Below are 16,709 nucleotides of genomic sequence, written 5' to 3'. Positions count from 1 at the left end.
TTACTATATAAACTCCATGCAACCTAATTTACTTTGTTTAGAAATGAGAAAATGTTTGGTCTTGATTCTGTATTGGCAGGTTATTTTTCTCCAACATTCCCTAACCTAGCCTAACCTCCTATTGAGTTTAATTCAATTTGTATGCAATTCAATTTCTATGCAATTCAATTACGAAGTTTAGCTGTTTGAGCAGCCCTAATAAGAAGTCAAAATGATGCTTTCTTAATCCATTTCATGGTGCTATGCTCTGAGAAGTGGCCTTTAATTATAATGCTGACAAGCCAGATTCTTCCTTGGTCGCTGAAAGTAATGCATGCTACCCAGAACCAAGCTAGGCATGTTATTGTTTGTGGGAACTCTAATGGCAATATGTTTTGCCCCAACTAGCTACAGGAATAAAACATACTGAGCGTAAGGGTGAGTCCTGTAGTGTGCTTAACTGCACCACTGTGCACTGTCTGTTTATTTACTTGTAACACTAGTAAATAAGTAGTAACACTAGTACCATTTTTACGAGAAAAGTCGATGTTGAGTGGTTTTGTTTTGTTTTCTTAGTTATACAAGGTATTGCTGTGCTACTTTCTATGCTCACAGTCCTGAAAATTGCATGTACACTCCTGATAATGTAACAGATGATGTGTGCGTTTTACCGGTTCTTTATTCCTTTCTTTTTTCATTTAGTCAAGATTGCTCAAAACAAGCCGTCAGTGCTTGTTCTGAGGAAATAGTAAGCTCCATTTATTTTGCACTGTTGTCATGGAGACGACATGGTAGCATTACATGGTACGGAGCGTTAGCCTGCACTGATGTCTACTGTGAATGTTGCTAGTGGTTTGATTCACTTTCAACTTTTATTTCAACTGGATTGTGGTTCTTTCTTGCTGGCCACATTCAGGTAAATGGCTCAGGAAGAATGTTCTGGTCAGTCGTGTAGAAGGTTTTGCAGATGCAGTGCGTACTACATTGGATTTAAACCAAGCTTGATTCTTTGATGGTTTTGATAGTTTCATAAAGAATGTTGTCACTGCACTGCGTTTGTTCCATCAGAGAAAGTGCCTCTGCGCAAAGGAACAGTGTTGAGTAGTAGGCATTTTATGCCTGTGAGCAAGTGGCTACAGTTTGGAATTGCTTATAGGTTAACTGTTGTTGATAAGCCTAGTTCACATACATTAAATTAGCTTTCTTTCTTCTTTCCTTCTTCCTTGCTTTCTTCCTTTCTTTCTTTTTGGTACTGTTTTTACAGAATGCATTGTTCCCGCTGAACATAATGAAATCTAGCAGAAGAGAAACAAGAATGCAAGGGTGGGAGGTAAAAGCTGCTACAATAGTAGCATGGTGATATGTCTGTCCTAATATGTTTTGATATAGTGTGAGCAGATTATGCAATAAATATATACAAACACGGATTAAAAACGAGAGTGAAAGTAAGTTTTTTATTGTAATATTTGTGGTACAAGGTAGGTTGAAAAATGGGAAATTAAACTATTGACAACACCCAGCTTGAGGATTCTTTGCAAAAAATGTGGCCGGCTTTCCTTTCGTGGTTCGTCTATGTTGAATTTACTTGGACAAGTAAACTTCTTGTCACTGTTGCATTATGCAGCATCATTTTGCGAAGCTCAAGGCCATTAATTATTTAGCTTAATTAAGCACTGACGTATATGTGTACATTAATATATATATGTATATAAATATACAATAATAAGTATACGCCTATTGCACTTCACTTTGGTCATGTACATTTCATTAGCGTTACTGATATGTGCTTGCCATGGTTAGTGTTGTGTATTGTCCACCAGTCGTATCTATACTTCCTTTTCCTTAACGCTAATGAAAGAGGTTCAAGGTGGTGTAAGGATTAATGAACGGTTGTGCGCTGCCTGATTTTTGAAGTTGTTTTCTGTGGGCTTCCTACAATCCCCAAATCTGAAACTTTACTGACACGAATTTGTTTTTGTTGTGCAAGTGTGAGCACTGTCTGTAACGTTTGTCCCACATGTTTTGAGCATGCATCACCTGTGCCTCCCATGCTGTTTTCTTACTTTTCTGGTTTTTGTGCTTGAAATCTTAGCTGCACATTAGTGGTAGTACTGTGATTTCGGCATGTGTTTCGATTCCGGCAGTCATTGCTAGAATTTGTTGTCTGTTTAGTGTAGTGGGGAGATTTTCGAAGAAGAAGGCTGCTCAAGTGCAGATCATTTGTTGGAATAAAAGAATGTGTGAAGTATTGAAGCCTTACAGTGCATCCACATAGACAGGCTGATCCAGAAGTAACAGAGAAAGTAAACATTTAACATTTGAAGAGTACATGCCATAGAAAGATGCAATTTCCACAGAAATGCACAAGAACGGTTTTTAGAAAAACTGTAGTCGGAGTGGTTTCATTTATTACTTTAGCTTGGCCGCAACTGTGCCACTGCATGGTGACAAGTGTAAATACTTTGGCTATAAAAGTTTGTTTAAAATAAAGGGAAATAAGTGTGTTTTTCAATGCATTTTTATGCGACTCTCATCTTGCTGCAGACCATACTTTAGCAGTTACAATATCTTTATTTTTTGTGTTACTTCTGAATCGCCTTGTATACTTGTGAGCATCAAGTTTGTGCATTTCTACATAAAACAGCATTGAGATGCCACATTTCTTTACAGTTATTGAATGCTGTCTTCATGTAACATCTCAAGTTCAGCCAGAATTGCAGCTGGTCCTGTGAACTTGCTCATTGGCAACTAGTTTTCTCAGAACTTGCTTATTGACACGGTGATTTTTGCAAAACATTTGACGCACATGCTGCAAGCACAAGTGGCTACCTAAGAATACTAATTTGCTTTGATCATTAGACTGGATAGTGCTTTGTGGTCATACATACTGTGTGTGTGATGGGCACAGCTAATGGATAATACTTTCACAAGACAGTGAAAATGTTAACTTGTGATGCATTTACAGAAGGCAATACCAGAATGGGGAAACGAGAGAAGTAGTGGCATGTCACAACTTTGTAGTGTGGAAAAGGTAATACGGACCTGGGCAAAGGTTGATTATCGCTGCAACATTCCAAAGAGCTGAGCACTAGAACTGGACTTAACATAATTTTCTAGTAGTACTGACATGGTGTACTGCATTTAATTTCTCTTCTGACTGGTCAGGGCATCATCAGCATATCATTATTAGAGTTGGCTGCTGTTGCCATATTTCATGTTTTGTTGCACTTTCCAAGAAACATTTAACATTCAATATGTAGTATAGTATGGCACTATAAACTGCCTTTATTAGTTCTTGCTTTTATTGTAGCAGGCATTAAAGAACCATCGTTCATGCACAATTTGTACCTCAGGAATTGATTTACTCATTAGTCAGGCCATTGACTCGGCACCAGTGGCCATTTCAACCTGCTATTCTGTTCAAACTTCACATTGACTTGGTCATGGATAAGACACACTTGTATATGTATGTTTAGGTAAACATTTTCACCATTTCCTGATATGGCAGTCAAACATAGCAATCTGGGACAGTCAATCACGTTGATGAAAATGAGTTGCTTGGAGAGTGCTTATAATCACATTTGCACAAAAGTGTGGTGCACTGTTAGGCTTCACCATTCTGCCAGTACTCCATGCCCTTGATTGACTTTGGAGGCCTTTTGGCAAACATCCTACGTGTAGTGCAGTAGTCAGCTATTTTTCATGTTTAATGCTTGATGTGTTGAAAAAAGTAAGGTGCTTGCGCTTATGATGAGGCAAGAACAAGGCCGCTATTTTGTAGTAATGCCTTTTCTAAATGCTAGTGCTTTTCGGTGCTCTTCGTGTTTGTGAGCGGCCAAAGCTATGCTCCGCCTTGGTCGGAGCATTGTTTTGACCACTCACGATCGTGAAAAGCGCCGGCGTTAGCATTTAGAAAAGGCTTTGCTACAAAATGGTGTCCAAGGCAGGGTTTTGGCATATCCCTTGCGATTTCTCTATAACGCAGGGTGTAGATTCCAATCCGAGAAGGTTGTATAGTACTCTTCTATACCTGTGACCACAAATACACACATGATGCTTTGAGGCATGTCTCTGTGATATTACAGTGCCCCAAAACTTGTGGAAGTCACGCTCTAGAATTATTAGCCATTTGTTTGTCAGAAATCTTGCTTCTCAGTATCACTGCCAAAGTAACTTGTACTGCACCAGCACAGCTTCATAGAAAATAAAAAAAAAACAGGCAAGTCATGGCATTTCAGAATCTATCTTGAAATTCAAGAAAAAAGAGGGAAATTTAAATTGTGGTCCTTTGTTGTTATTTTTCTTACTCATGGGGCTTTCATCAGTTCATTAAAGCTTGAGTGCTGTTGCTTATATGTTTTATCTTACATAGTGGTTTGAAGCTTGTTTTTAAAATGTGGCCCATAACACAATAGCCATTTGTTATAGCGAAGTACAGGAAATTAACTTCCTAGAATTTTGTTAAACGCAGAGAGGCCCTAAATGAGTCGTAGTAGCATGGGATGTACATTCCAGCAGTGCAAGAGCTTGCAACACTTATATTGAATCAAAGCCACACTCAGTGGTAGTGACATGACAGTTGCAAAACTCTGCTGATATCTTTGGTCAGTTGCCCCATTTGTCAATTATCGTTGCATGAAAATAGTCTGTCCTGAGGAGCTACCATAATGTGCCAAAGTGACTTTCACAGAATTCTTTGGCCCAGAACATGAGAGACAAAAAGAAAAGGTTACTGTATGTTTTTAACTGGGTGGTCTCGTGCAGATTTGCCGCTCTGTACTAAGTGGATGCTTTCACCACTCCACTTTGGATAACTTGGGTCTAGAATGCATTCACAGCAGTTGGGACTACAAAAACTTGGGAGAATTCGATACTTTTAATAAATTGATTTTATTTATAACACTGTATTGTATAATGCACTGCAATAAGGTTAAATTTGTCTTTTGCAAGAACAGATTTTTCTGTGCTGTGCTATAGTTGCTTTAACTGTACAAATGCATGCTGCAAAAACTGCTGTACAAGTTTGATTTACAAAGTATCAACATTTGTACACTTGCATGGCCTAGATCCTCATTGTGAGCACTGTATGTTAGTTCTGTAGGTTTTATAGAGTTTCACTCTGAAATCACCAGAGGCAAATCTGGTGCTAGTGCCTCCATGAAGTGTCGGTGTGGTGGTAAAGCCAGCACTCGAATCATGGGTTGTATGCAAATTTTTCTGGTTAGTGAGTCTGGTGGAGTGTTCTTGTGGCCATTTTGTTAGGCTTATGCTCAATTTGTTCACTAGCTTTGATTACATTAAAGAAAGAAAAAAAATGATTAACCTGTCTGTACAAACCAGTTAAAGCTCCGATTAAATAGTTCGGGGCGAGCGCACAATGCATTTGAGCATCAAGAAACAAATAAGCTGCAGTGTTTTCCCAACAAAGCCATTTCAGTGTGTAGAAAAATCCATGTATTGCCTTCGATTCTCACAGTTATTGCAGCACCAGGTTTCCCTCTAGTAATAATAGCATGCAGCTCTTTGCTTGAAAAGAGCACTGTAAGACATGCAAGTTGTGCAAAGCATTCATGATGTCCTGCTGCCTAAATCAAACCATGTCACCCCTGCAAGAGAACTTTAGAAGTTGCTGCTTTTTTGCTGCTCATGTTGTCCCAAGCTAAAATAAAATTGTCACCACTGCATTTTGGATTTTTTTCTCTGTCCTGATGCATGCTCAAGACATGGTGGACAATGTGTGTGCGCAACATGTTTTTCTCTGTAGCATGTCGTGGCATGCTCCATCATGTAAATAGCATATCACATCATCTTACCTCATGTGTACGAGGCATAAGCAACAATTTTGTCCTGGCTACTATAGTTTAGAGGCAAACAGAGGGTGTGTCAATGACAACTTCCTCAGATTTAAACATGGGGACACAAGTTGAAGTACCCTTGATTTCGTTTATTTTAAAATTTTTTGTGTACTTTCTTTTTCCAATCAATATTCATAGCTTTGATAGGCATTGAAAATTGTGCTATTGTCGCAATACTCTGAGTTCTTTCACTGCTATGAATTTTCGGCAACAAGGATTACCATATTGGTTCTAATCCTATATTATAAATAGCTGGATACAGTTGTTGCTGGAACACCCTGTATAATGAGCAGGTAGAGAAGCAGGCATGTACAGTAGTGCCAAATGTCAAGAGTAACAAATCTTGTTTTCTCATTTTTGGAGTATGTCTTGCTACATGGTTAGGTTTGTTTAGCTGAACAAAACCAACAAGAATTACATACTGCTGTTTAGGAGAAACGTGTATTTGGAGAAATAAAATTAGTGAATGCCTTAGTTGTGCTAGTATGGTCAAGTGTTGGTTGCAAAGTATTGTACAATGATAATATGCAATAGATACACTTGCCAGGAAAACAAGGCTAAATTTATTACTACGTACATTCTATCCTACAAGACATACCTCGGCTTCTGATTTAAGTTATTGCTTGGCTGTGAAACTTCCGAGAAGGCTTCATTTTATTTTATTTTTTCATAAATGTTGCATTGCATAATGCCAAGGATACAGTAACCTTACAAATTCTTCACTACCACTGTAGTAATCCAGTGGTACCACAGTAGAAGCTGCTCTTGAAGTTACTGCATTCATTGTTCATATGTATTAAGGTTCCTGATGTATTCTGCAACAAATTATCTTATTTGAGTGCGGAAAGGACAAGACGTAGCCCAATGCACTTTTTAAAAGACTAAATGTTGAAGAAACCTTGAAAAATTGGAACACCATTTCATGTACCAGAATATGTGTATTTCAAGGCATATATAATACCAGAGCAAAGTAGAGCAGTGTTCCTAAAGAGGTACTGTAGCACTCAGTAATGCTCAACACTGTTGCGATTACTGGTAGACCCTGCTTACAAAAAAAAAATGGCGCTTGTCATTTTTATTATTGATAGAACTGGCAGGTGTATGCCCATGTCACAATTCATATTGAGTGCAATTGTACATGGGATGTATTCTATGACGGTCGCTTCAGCGATACATACTATCACCTTCGCATGACATAGTGCTCAACCAGCCAATTAGCGCATGCCTAACGGTGATACTATCGCCAAAGTGATCATCACTGAATATGTCCTCATGTCTATTGTGAGTTCACACATGTGCCCAGGTTTTTGTACAGCACAGTTTTTACCAAAAGTATCTAAGCTACTTTGCTGATTGATGAGATCCACTCTCAGGCCTTGCGGCAAGGCTCCTGTAGCAAGCCTTGTACTCCAGAGTTCAAATGATCAATAGCAGCTGCCCCTTTCAGCCTCTTGAGGCTTTGAAGTGACAAAAGTTGGAGACACATTGCACATTAACGCTTGTGACCGAACGAATGACTAACCAGCAAGCACATTCAGTTTCCATGTTACAATAGGCTTAGCAGCCACCTTTCCATACATATCATCTGTCTCCTGCTTTTCAGGGGTCCCAATTCACACATTGTTGCTAGGTTCAGTCACATGTGCAGTGGGTTAGTAACATCTGACAGACACTGTATTCTGTACTGTTTAGGGTGCAAGCTATTTCATAGGACACCTGAATGTTCAAAATTGTACAGGTACTGAGCAATACTGTGCACTATCTTTTCAGGATGTCAAATCTGCTTTGTGCATAGTTAGGCAACACTACTGATACAAAATTAGATGTGTTATAGCTAGAGGGAGGTCCTGCTATCAGAGAATTGCAAAGTAAGCAGTAAATAAAATTCCCTCCATGGTTCCTTTATTCATGCGGTCAGTGCAGAGCTTGGAGAATTGTCAGCACAACCAATACAGGCTTATCGATGTCAAGCCCCAACACCAAGGAGTGCCAAACGATTTCCATTACATCTACTCATATCTACAGCATGGGCATGATAAAAGGCACTGCTAGCTGTGTAGTGCATGCTCAAAGTGTTTGTGTTGTGTGCAACGCTTCTGTCCCCTAGCTGGAAGTCTCGTATCACGCATTGGACAACTAGGATACTCTTGTCATGTGGTATGCACTTTACCTGGTAGAGTAGCAGGCTTCCACGCCCTTTTATTGCCTAGTGTATCATAATCGTGCTGTCTGACATCTGTATGGCTATGTTCTCATCTCGGTGTGTTTGTTACATTCCTTGCCTCTTGTCAGGCACTTTGGCACTTTATGATAGGTTCCCGTCTCGCTTTGTTTCGAGCCTTAAATAAAAAAAGTGTGCTGTCCTATGGTGGGATTTGAACCAGAGTCCTCCAGTGCAATAGCCTACTGCTCTGTCCATTAGGACACAGATGGACGCATGCGTCTAGTGAAGCTTGCCACTGTTTTTCTCATGCCAGCTAACGTTTTCAGATGATTGGTGCATGTGTCATGTCACATAGCAACAACCTTCTTGTAGAAAGAGCATGCCAGTTTCTTTCCTTCCTTCATGGCAGCTAGTGCTATGAGATGCTGTGTGGATGTGACATGGCACTACCTTTGAGGTGGGTCTGGTCTACCCGGTACGCTACCTTTGGGATCAGTCCAGGATATCAGTGATGTCAGAGTACAACCAATGGGGCGACATGGCATTGTCATTGTGCAATTGTCATCAAAATCGGACTGTCATCATTATGCTATTGTTTCCATCATACCATTGTCATCAAGGCTTTCTTGTCGCCATCATCTTGCTGTTGTTGCACACAATTGCTTGCCTTACGCTAGGGTGCCTCAATAGCAGCCCTGCCATTCAAGGTGGTGACACCCTGTGAGCAGCCCCGCGATGACGTGTACCACGATGGTGACCCAGATACGGCTCAACGTGTCTCTTTATGTAACTGGTTTTAGAATAAAACTTCTGCATCTGGGCAAATGCTATGGGATACCGGGATGTCATAGTTCTGCCAGAGATAGTACTTCAGCCTGGAACAATGAATTTCCATTTTTCAAGAAGCCTAGACTAATTTGACAGAGCAAAAGCAGGTGAACTGTGAGTGGCTTTCAGCTAGCATGGCATACTTTCAAGGGTCAAGTATAGCCAATTTCAACTGCTTGTAATTTCTGCAACGGCACAGATATACGGTGGGTGTACCTTGGGAGTACCACAATGGCAAACGTATCACTACCATAAATGCCGAGAAGCGGTACTATTGAGACACCCTGCCTTACACAGATATTTTGTGCCATCTAGTAACACTTTGCAGAACCCCAAATGAGGATAGGATAGCTACCTCCAAAGTGTTTCGCATAACATTGATTCTTACAGTGCATGAGGTGTACATAATGTTCAGGAAGTGACTGCAGTGAGGGGGCCCTTCACTATAGCCATAACACTGTATTGACGGGTAACAGCAGCCGATACAGAACCTGTGTAGCAGCAAACCTTTCTGTCTGGTTTCATGGTACCGTAGAAAAGCATCGGTCTCGTGATGTGGGGTCCTAGGTTCATCACTTCTTGATTGCTATGTTAGTTTACATAAACACTCATGTGCTGGAGATGGCTGGCTTGGAAAAGTGTTGACACAATTTTCAGTTGTATCCATTTAGACATTACAGGGAAAGACATATTTTGGAATTCCTCGCACCAAAAAAAAAAGAAAAAAGGTGCTCTGTGTTCATGTTTCAGGGTGATAGTTCAGACTGGTGGAAAGTAGTCTCTATTAATTGTATTTTACGCTAGGTCTTGATGGAAAGCGGGCTCGAATAAGTTTTTTTTACATTTGGTTTGTTATCTGGAACGAAAAAAAAATATGTTTCACTGTCAATTATTCATTGCAAAATTGGCCTTGCAATAGTGCTGCCAATTAAGCGACTGTAATTTTGAAAGCTTACTAAAACTTTGTTGGTTGGGAAATTCAATCTTAAGTGATATTTAGGGTTTGCACTGTGCTACCATCTTTCCACTTTATCCTGAGGAATGTTTCCTTGAAAAAGGTTTCCTATCTGGTGGCATGTTCTTGACTCCTCGTGTATGCTTCGAAATATCTTGAAATGAAGGCTAGTCCATGTTACACAAACCGCACACTTCATAGTTCCTTGATGCTCAGAAAATACAAAAGCATGTATCGTGCAACACATTATGGGTTTCTTCATTGGAAATTGACTGGATGCGCATGTTTCATGTTGGTTACGCACCCACCTGGACATGCTCTGCTGTTTACCCCTGTTTCATAGTTGTTCGAAACTCTGGAAAGAATTCTCCTTTAATGAAGCTTGTTTCAGCAGCTTTCATTGGCAAGGTTGGAATTGCGCATTGTAATAGCCTGTAGCACTAAAGTTGCATGTGGTTTATTTAATGGTACAAGAACAGTTTTCTTTTTTTGTATTTGGAACTCAGTGAAGGTTTAGATAACATTTAGGAAAATTGTTTGAATACTGAAATACATAGAAGTGACTTGGAGATGGCCCTCCACAAGGTTTACTGGCTTTCCTGGCAGCTGCTTTTTGAATGTGAAAGTGTGAGCTGCACATTGCTGAAAGAGGTGATACAGAGCTACACTGACATACATTTGATGGCTAACTCTGTTTAATGCATTATATTTCACAATACAAACACTATTGCTTCTATCTCAAGTGCTCTAGTACATTGTGTAGGAAAGGAAATGATGAACAGCACCAGCTGTGTTCAACTAAGTGGCTTAAAGTGGCCCTGAAACACATTTTGAGCATAGTAAATAAAATATATTGGCAATCTGTTAATGATGCTTCTGTGAACCTGTGAACCAAGTAATATTGCATTGCATGCAGCAAGGAATTTACAGTCTCTTATCAAAAGCAGTGAATTCGCTTGCTCTTGCTTCCACTATGTCATCATGCAGCGTCATTGCAAGCAGCTGGACCCACATCTATTGGCCGATTTCATGACCATGAGAACATTCTTGGTAATGCAATTATTGCACACTTAAGGTAAATAAATGAAAACTATACATGTCTGCAATCTCAAAACAACAGAACTGTTCCATCTTTGAACTGCTGGTGTACACACAATAGGTGCACGTTGCTGTGCCTGTTCTGCTTGGCCTCCGAGAAATTAAAGTGCACCATAGATACTGCGGCTACTACAACCCGTCTTACCGCCAAGATGTTCAACTTTTGGGAGGGGCCCTTGGGTCACTGCTACCTTGTGTCCCTTTGCCGTCTCCCCTGTGTAACTTAAAACGCACTACTAGAAATGAAACGAGAAAGATAGCCGCTCATCAGTCTGATAACTGTGTCTAACTTCACTTGCGCTTGAAGGATTTGAAACATTTTTATAGCAAGAGACTCATGAAGCGACATAATTTAATAGTGATGTTATTTTGTAAATAATTTAAAAAGTGCTTCAAGCCCCTTTAGGATTGTGCGGTTTGCTTGTACTCATTCTGGCTCTTCACACATGTGCCGTCTCTCACGCTCAGCAGATGCTTTAAAATGCCATTCTATTTTTTTAATTTTTTATGTGCCACACATGGCATTTATTTGCCTTAGACATAAATGGAGTAATTTAGAACTGGTATCAGACAATAGGCATGAAATTTATAGTATGTCAGATTTTAAAACCTCTTTCCATGTTGCTGGCATATACTGTTAGCATACATTCACATATCAGCTAGTCAGAAACCACCATAATGCATTGTTCAGTTTGTTATGTTTGGCTGGATTTGTAGCCATGGCTTAATTCAAGCCCTAGTACATACATTTGGAACTTCACCATGCTTAGAAACTGGCAAAAGAGTGACTGCAAGCCACACTTTGTGTAGTTATGCATAACTGGAGTTTTGATCAGTGTTCTGCTTGCTTACATTTGAATTTGTACAGATAACACATTTCAACAGTACTTTCAGTGAGTTGTACTCAGATTAAGTGGCATCCTCACTAATGTGGTCGGAATAATTATTGCATTGATTCAATTGCAGTGATATTTCATGGAAAAGTACTTCCTCCTTATGGTTATTTCGCTCATGGCAGCAATCTTGTTTCTTGTACTTACTTGTCAACACTTTGATCGACATAGCAATGTACCACTTGAGGGATGGTAAACACATCAGTTTGTTTTCTGCCACACTTTACACAGGTGTAACACATACCTTGTGATTCATTTTTGGTCTTGTGAAGACATAGCATACCGAGATTGATGTGCAAGTACCCTTGGCATTCATGAAGAGAATGTATTAAATAGACAATTGTGTTCATATGACATGTTTGTTATGCAAGGCTATCTCCAGGCACTGTCTGGTTGTCACTTGGTTGTATATATATAATAATACCTTTCTTTCTTACAAAATAATGTGTGGTTGCTGCTGTACCTTGCATGTTAGCTTGCTTTTAATGATCTACAAGTTGTCAGTAACTCACACACTGACTAGTGATTTCATGTCTTTTCTTCCAGGATGATGGCACTTCCAAAGCCAAGTGTGGAGTGGCAGAAGTGGGCCGGGGGCCAGTGAATATGCTGAGCCTGACAGTGTCAAGTCTGCAACAGGCAGGCCTGCCCACAGTGACAGTGTTCCCGGCCGGGCAAGGCTCCGTCGTCCAGTCGGCGCCCCTGCTCAACTATGGGACCCTGCCCTCTGTGAGCCCCCCACAGCTGGTCATGGGCATGATGCCATCCCTGGGTCTGCTGGGCATGCCCATGCACAATGTTGTCACAGCGCAGCCACAGCCCATCACTGTGCTGCAGGAACGATGTCCAACCATACAACAAACCCAGCAGCATCTGCAAACTCAGCTGCAGCCACAGCCTCAGCTGCAGCCACAGCCTCAACTGCAGCCACAGCCTCAACTACAGCCGCAACTTCAGCTGCAGCCACAGCGTCAACTACAGCCACAACCTCAACTACAGCCACAGCCTCAGCTGCAGCCACAACCTCAGCTGCAGCCACAACCTCACCTGCAGCCACAGCCTCAGCTGCAGTCGCAGCCTCAGCTACAGCCTCAGTTCCAACTACAGCCTCAAGTGCAGTCACACTTTCAACTCCAGCTTCAGCCACAGTTACAGCCACATTTACAGCCACAGACACAGCCCCAGTTGCAATCGCAGTTGCATCCACAGGTTGATTCACGGCTAACATCACAGCCATCTCCACCACTACCATCACCACGACAGATGGCGTCAGACCACCACAAGCTCATTACAGCCATGGCACCCATAGAACCTTCACAACAATCAATGGTAATGCAGCATGGTGGCACAACAAATGCTGAAGATAGCTCAGATGTAGAGCTTGATGCTCCAGTAATGTGTTTCGAGGCTGAAAGAGAACTGTCAGCGGAGGAGTGCAAGACAGGGTTCCTCAATGACGAAGTGGAATTTACAACAGCAACAACAGCTGAGGCCAACCTATCGGCCAGCGAAGATGAGGCAGATGAACAGTTGCGAAGGCCTAGCAGTCTGGGTTTTCCAGCACACATGGACATGGATGTGCCAGCGTTTGCAAATGTGGATGTGCCAGTGTCTTCAGAAAATGACGGTACACATGCGCACAGTGTTGGGGTGCAGAGCCTCTCTGTGGAAGCAGGCGAAAGCAGCCCATCAGTGTCATCCACCGTTCCCATCCAAGCAGGACCGACCCGTGAAGTGAGTCGGGCACATTTTGAGTGGGCTGCTTATGGAACTGAACAGGAAGGCCACATATCGTCCAGCACAGAGACAGGTGATGACCCTGGCTGTGCTGCTTCGGTGGACTCGAGCCAGCTGCAGCCGAGGCAGCATGAGTGTGCCGGTGAAGAGACCCTGGTGGGGGAAGGGCAGCCTTCCATGGGGGGGACAAGCAGTAGTGGGGATTCAGGAGTGGAGTCCAGTCATGAGTTGCAGCGGACAAACATGACCTGTGCGGAGTCATTAGAGAGTGATGTCAGCAGTGTTACTAAGCAGAAGGCCAAGAAGGACCCGAAGCGTAGAAGGCGGGAACTGCTTTTCCTTACCCAGGATGAGTTTAGAGATGACTCGGCTGGTGAGTTGACAAGTGACTGCACAATGTGCATTTTTGTAATGCCTCTAGTAATCAAAATTCCTCTTCATACAGTTAGACAGCTGTGTAGTTTTCTGTTTCACCAATTTTAAAATATCACTTAAGGAGATTACAAAGGGTTTCTCTTCTCGTTTAGTAGTGTGATGAATTCAGCCCATCTCCACATGCAATGTAATGTTTCATGTAGATTGGAGGACCATGATTGCACTAACAGTGAAAAAAAAGGGGGGGAAGGTAGGCAAGAGAAGCATAGTGCTGACTTCACACAATAATTTTTCCCTACTATATATTGTTTTACAAGGAAAACTAAAATATAAGGAAAAAGAATACTTCAAAAATATTGCAAAGTATTCAAGAACTAACATGCATTTTAAGGTACCTGGACTAGCCATGTCGTAACACCACTCACTGATTCTGGACTAACACATTGTGAACCCACATGAACTTTCTCTCTCTTGCTTCTGTAGTGACTCCCATGTGAGTTTGTCATTATGTCCTTGCAAGATACGAGTTTCAATGAACTTCGTGTTTAAAGAAACGGTTCTTTGTTTGCATGTTTCTCATCTTCATCTTTTGTGTGCGTGCGTGCGTGCGTGCGTGCGTGCGTGTGTGTGTGTGTGTGTGTGTGTGTGTGTGTGTGTGTGTGTGTGTGTGTGTGTGTGTGTGTGTGTGTGTGTGTGTGTGTGTGCTGTTCGAGTATTTATAATGAGTTACAAGGTTTCTCATCTTCATCTTTTTGTATGTGTGTGTGCTGTTGGAATACTTATAATGCATTACCAACAAGCCCGAGCTCTAGCTCTTCTGCTCACTGACGCAGCTTACTCCATTAGGCATATAACTCTATTTAACTCTATTTATTTCGAAAATTTGTTGACATCTGTGTAATTTTCAGTTGTAGCAACACTGCAGTGTCAGCCTCTATTGTAGCTACTAGTTTACCTGCACAGGTACACCTGATTGTAGTAAATGTTCTTTCAACTCATTGTGCTTATGAACTATTTTCCTAGTCGACGGCCTTTGCCTTGGCCTTTGCCAGATAATTCAAACATGACCAGTCAGCATGCACGTGCCTGACTCTTATGGTGACTCCTATAGCGACCCCTTAAGTGGTAGTGTTTGTCTCGGTGGAGCTTTGGGGGCAGTGAATGCATGGAGCATGTTATCTCCCATAGAAAGCGCCTTTTTTCAGGTTGCTGTCAGAAATATTTCAGGCAATAACCATAGCTCACAATGTCTGATAGCAGTATTTGCCCGATTCTAACATGTGCTTTTTCTTTTTTCTTTCTTTCCTTTTGTCAGAAAAGTTGGGCCAAGAATTGCTAGCGCAGTGAAATCAGATACAAAACCAAAACTACTTTAACGGCATTCATATGCTCTATGACATTTTGCGGCGAAGCTGACTTTAGGAAACTGGCCACTGCCATTGTACATCACATAATTGGACCCTTGGCCATTTTCTTGCTAATAATAGGTGCACATTTGGATTTCTGCTTTGTTTAGCCCTTTGCATTCATAAGCCTTTGCCCAATTTGCAGTATTTCCAGTCAGAAGCCATTCTGCATATTTCGCATGCCATGCAGAAAGAAAATACTCTGGTACATAAACATGTTGGGGGATTTATTTGAGAAAGATTTCTCGATACCTTTGGCTGTCAGTGGTACTTGAGCACAGTGCGGTAAGGGACTGTTCTTGCATTGAACCCACTCTTGCAATTTTTTTTATTGCTCACCGATTCACTTCCTTACGGTTCTTCTATAAGCTCATGGTGAAAAACAACTGAAAATAACCAAGCTCACTGTGAAGATTGGAAAAAACAACCTTTGAGCCAGGATTACTAGTCACTGTGAAGGGTATATTCTTGACACCTTGAAAAGATGTGTACATAGTGCTGCCAACTCTAGGAAAATTTCTCTAGATCTAGGGATTTTATGTTATTCACTAAATAGGGAATTTTGGCCAAATCTAGGGAAATAATTAACTGAGAGGGAAGCAGTGCTGCGACGCCACAACAACCAATATCTGGAGCTGCTGCTGTAAAGGCGTGTTTTCAGTAACTGCAAACTACCATCACATTACCATGCGAAGCATGACTTATAATCGCACTGCAGTTTAGGGAACACATCACACCAAGCAAACTACAGGGTGTGGGTGTCCTGGGCTGTTCACCAAAGCACTGATTTGCACTATTGCTGTTGTGCTGTGGATATCCGAGCACTTTGAAAGAAATTTTCATTTGTCACCTGCGAAATTTGCGTATGACGCAACACGGAAGAAAGCAGCAAGGCAAATATCGGTGTAAGCTGACAGATACATACTATACTGCCGAGTACGACAAGGTGGTTTTGGCACTGAGCAGCAGACTAGTACACGACAAAGAAGCAAAATTTATTCCACATATTTTAAGTTGGTTTCTTGAAGTGGCACACTGCATTGGCACTGTTACATTCTGTAAGAGAGGTCGAGTGTCCCATCTTCCATAGAATCCCAAGAAGGTTCCGTGGAAGTCTTGTTTTGCATGTTGAGAAAAATATAAGTTTGTTGACTTATTCTCTGGTGAATTACTTAAGGCTAGGATGTGTTCTTCAACTAACTTGCACTGCAACATAATTTCTGCTTTAGCCCAATAAAATTTGATTTAAATATTTCAAATTGAGATTAGAAATAAACATAAACTTCGAAGTCTATTTACATAACAGAATATTTTTGTATGCAGAATACACATAGGCAAACTGAACAACTGCACCTAGCAAAAGATCTAAGGAAATGTAGGGAATATTTAGAGTCAAGTTAGGGGAAAGCTGGCTTTGGA

The 16,709-nt window shown here is 41.2% G+C and overlaps 1 protein-coding gene across 2 annotated transcripts in view; it reads left to right on the top strand.

Moving 5' to 3' along the window:
* LOC126531516 (uncharacterized) overlaps positions 1-16,709 on the top strand; it is a 59,741-nt gene that overhangs the window by 33,288 nt on the left and 9,744 nt on the right. For both annotated transcript variants that reach the window (XM_055071222.1, XM_050179060.2), the window contains exon 6: positions 12,319-13,882. In XM_055071222.1, coding sequence (XP_054927197.1) covers positions 12,319-13,882 — 1,564 coding nt within the window. The remainder of the gene's footprint in view (positions 1-12,318; positions 13,883-16,709) is intronic.

The sequence above is a fragment of the Dermacentor andersoni genome, chromosome 5, assembly GCF_023375885.2.
Source record: "Dermacentor andersoni chromosome 5, qqDerAnde1_hic_scaffold, whole genome shotgun sequence".
NCBI lineage: Eukaryota > Metazoa > Arthropoda > Arachnida > Ixodida > Ixodidae > Dermacentor > Dermacentor andersoni.
Note: the sequence above shows the minus strand (reverse complement) of the source record. Positions and strands in the feature narration are given on the sequence as shown.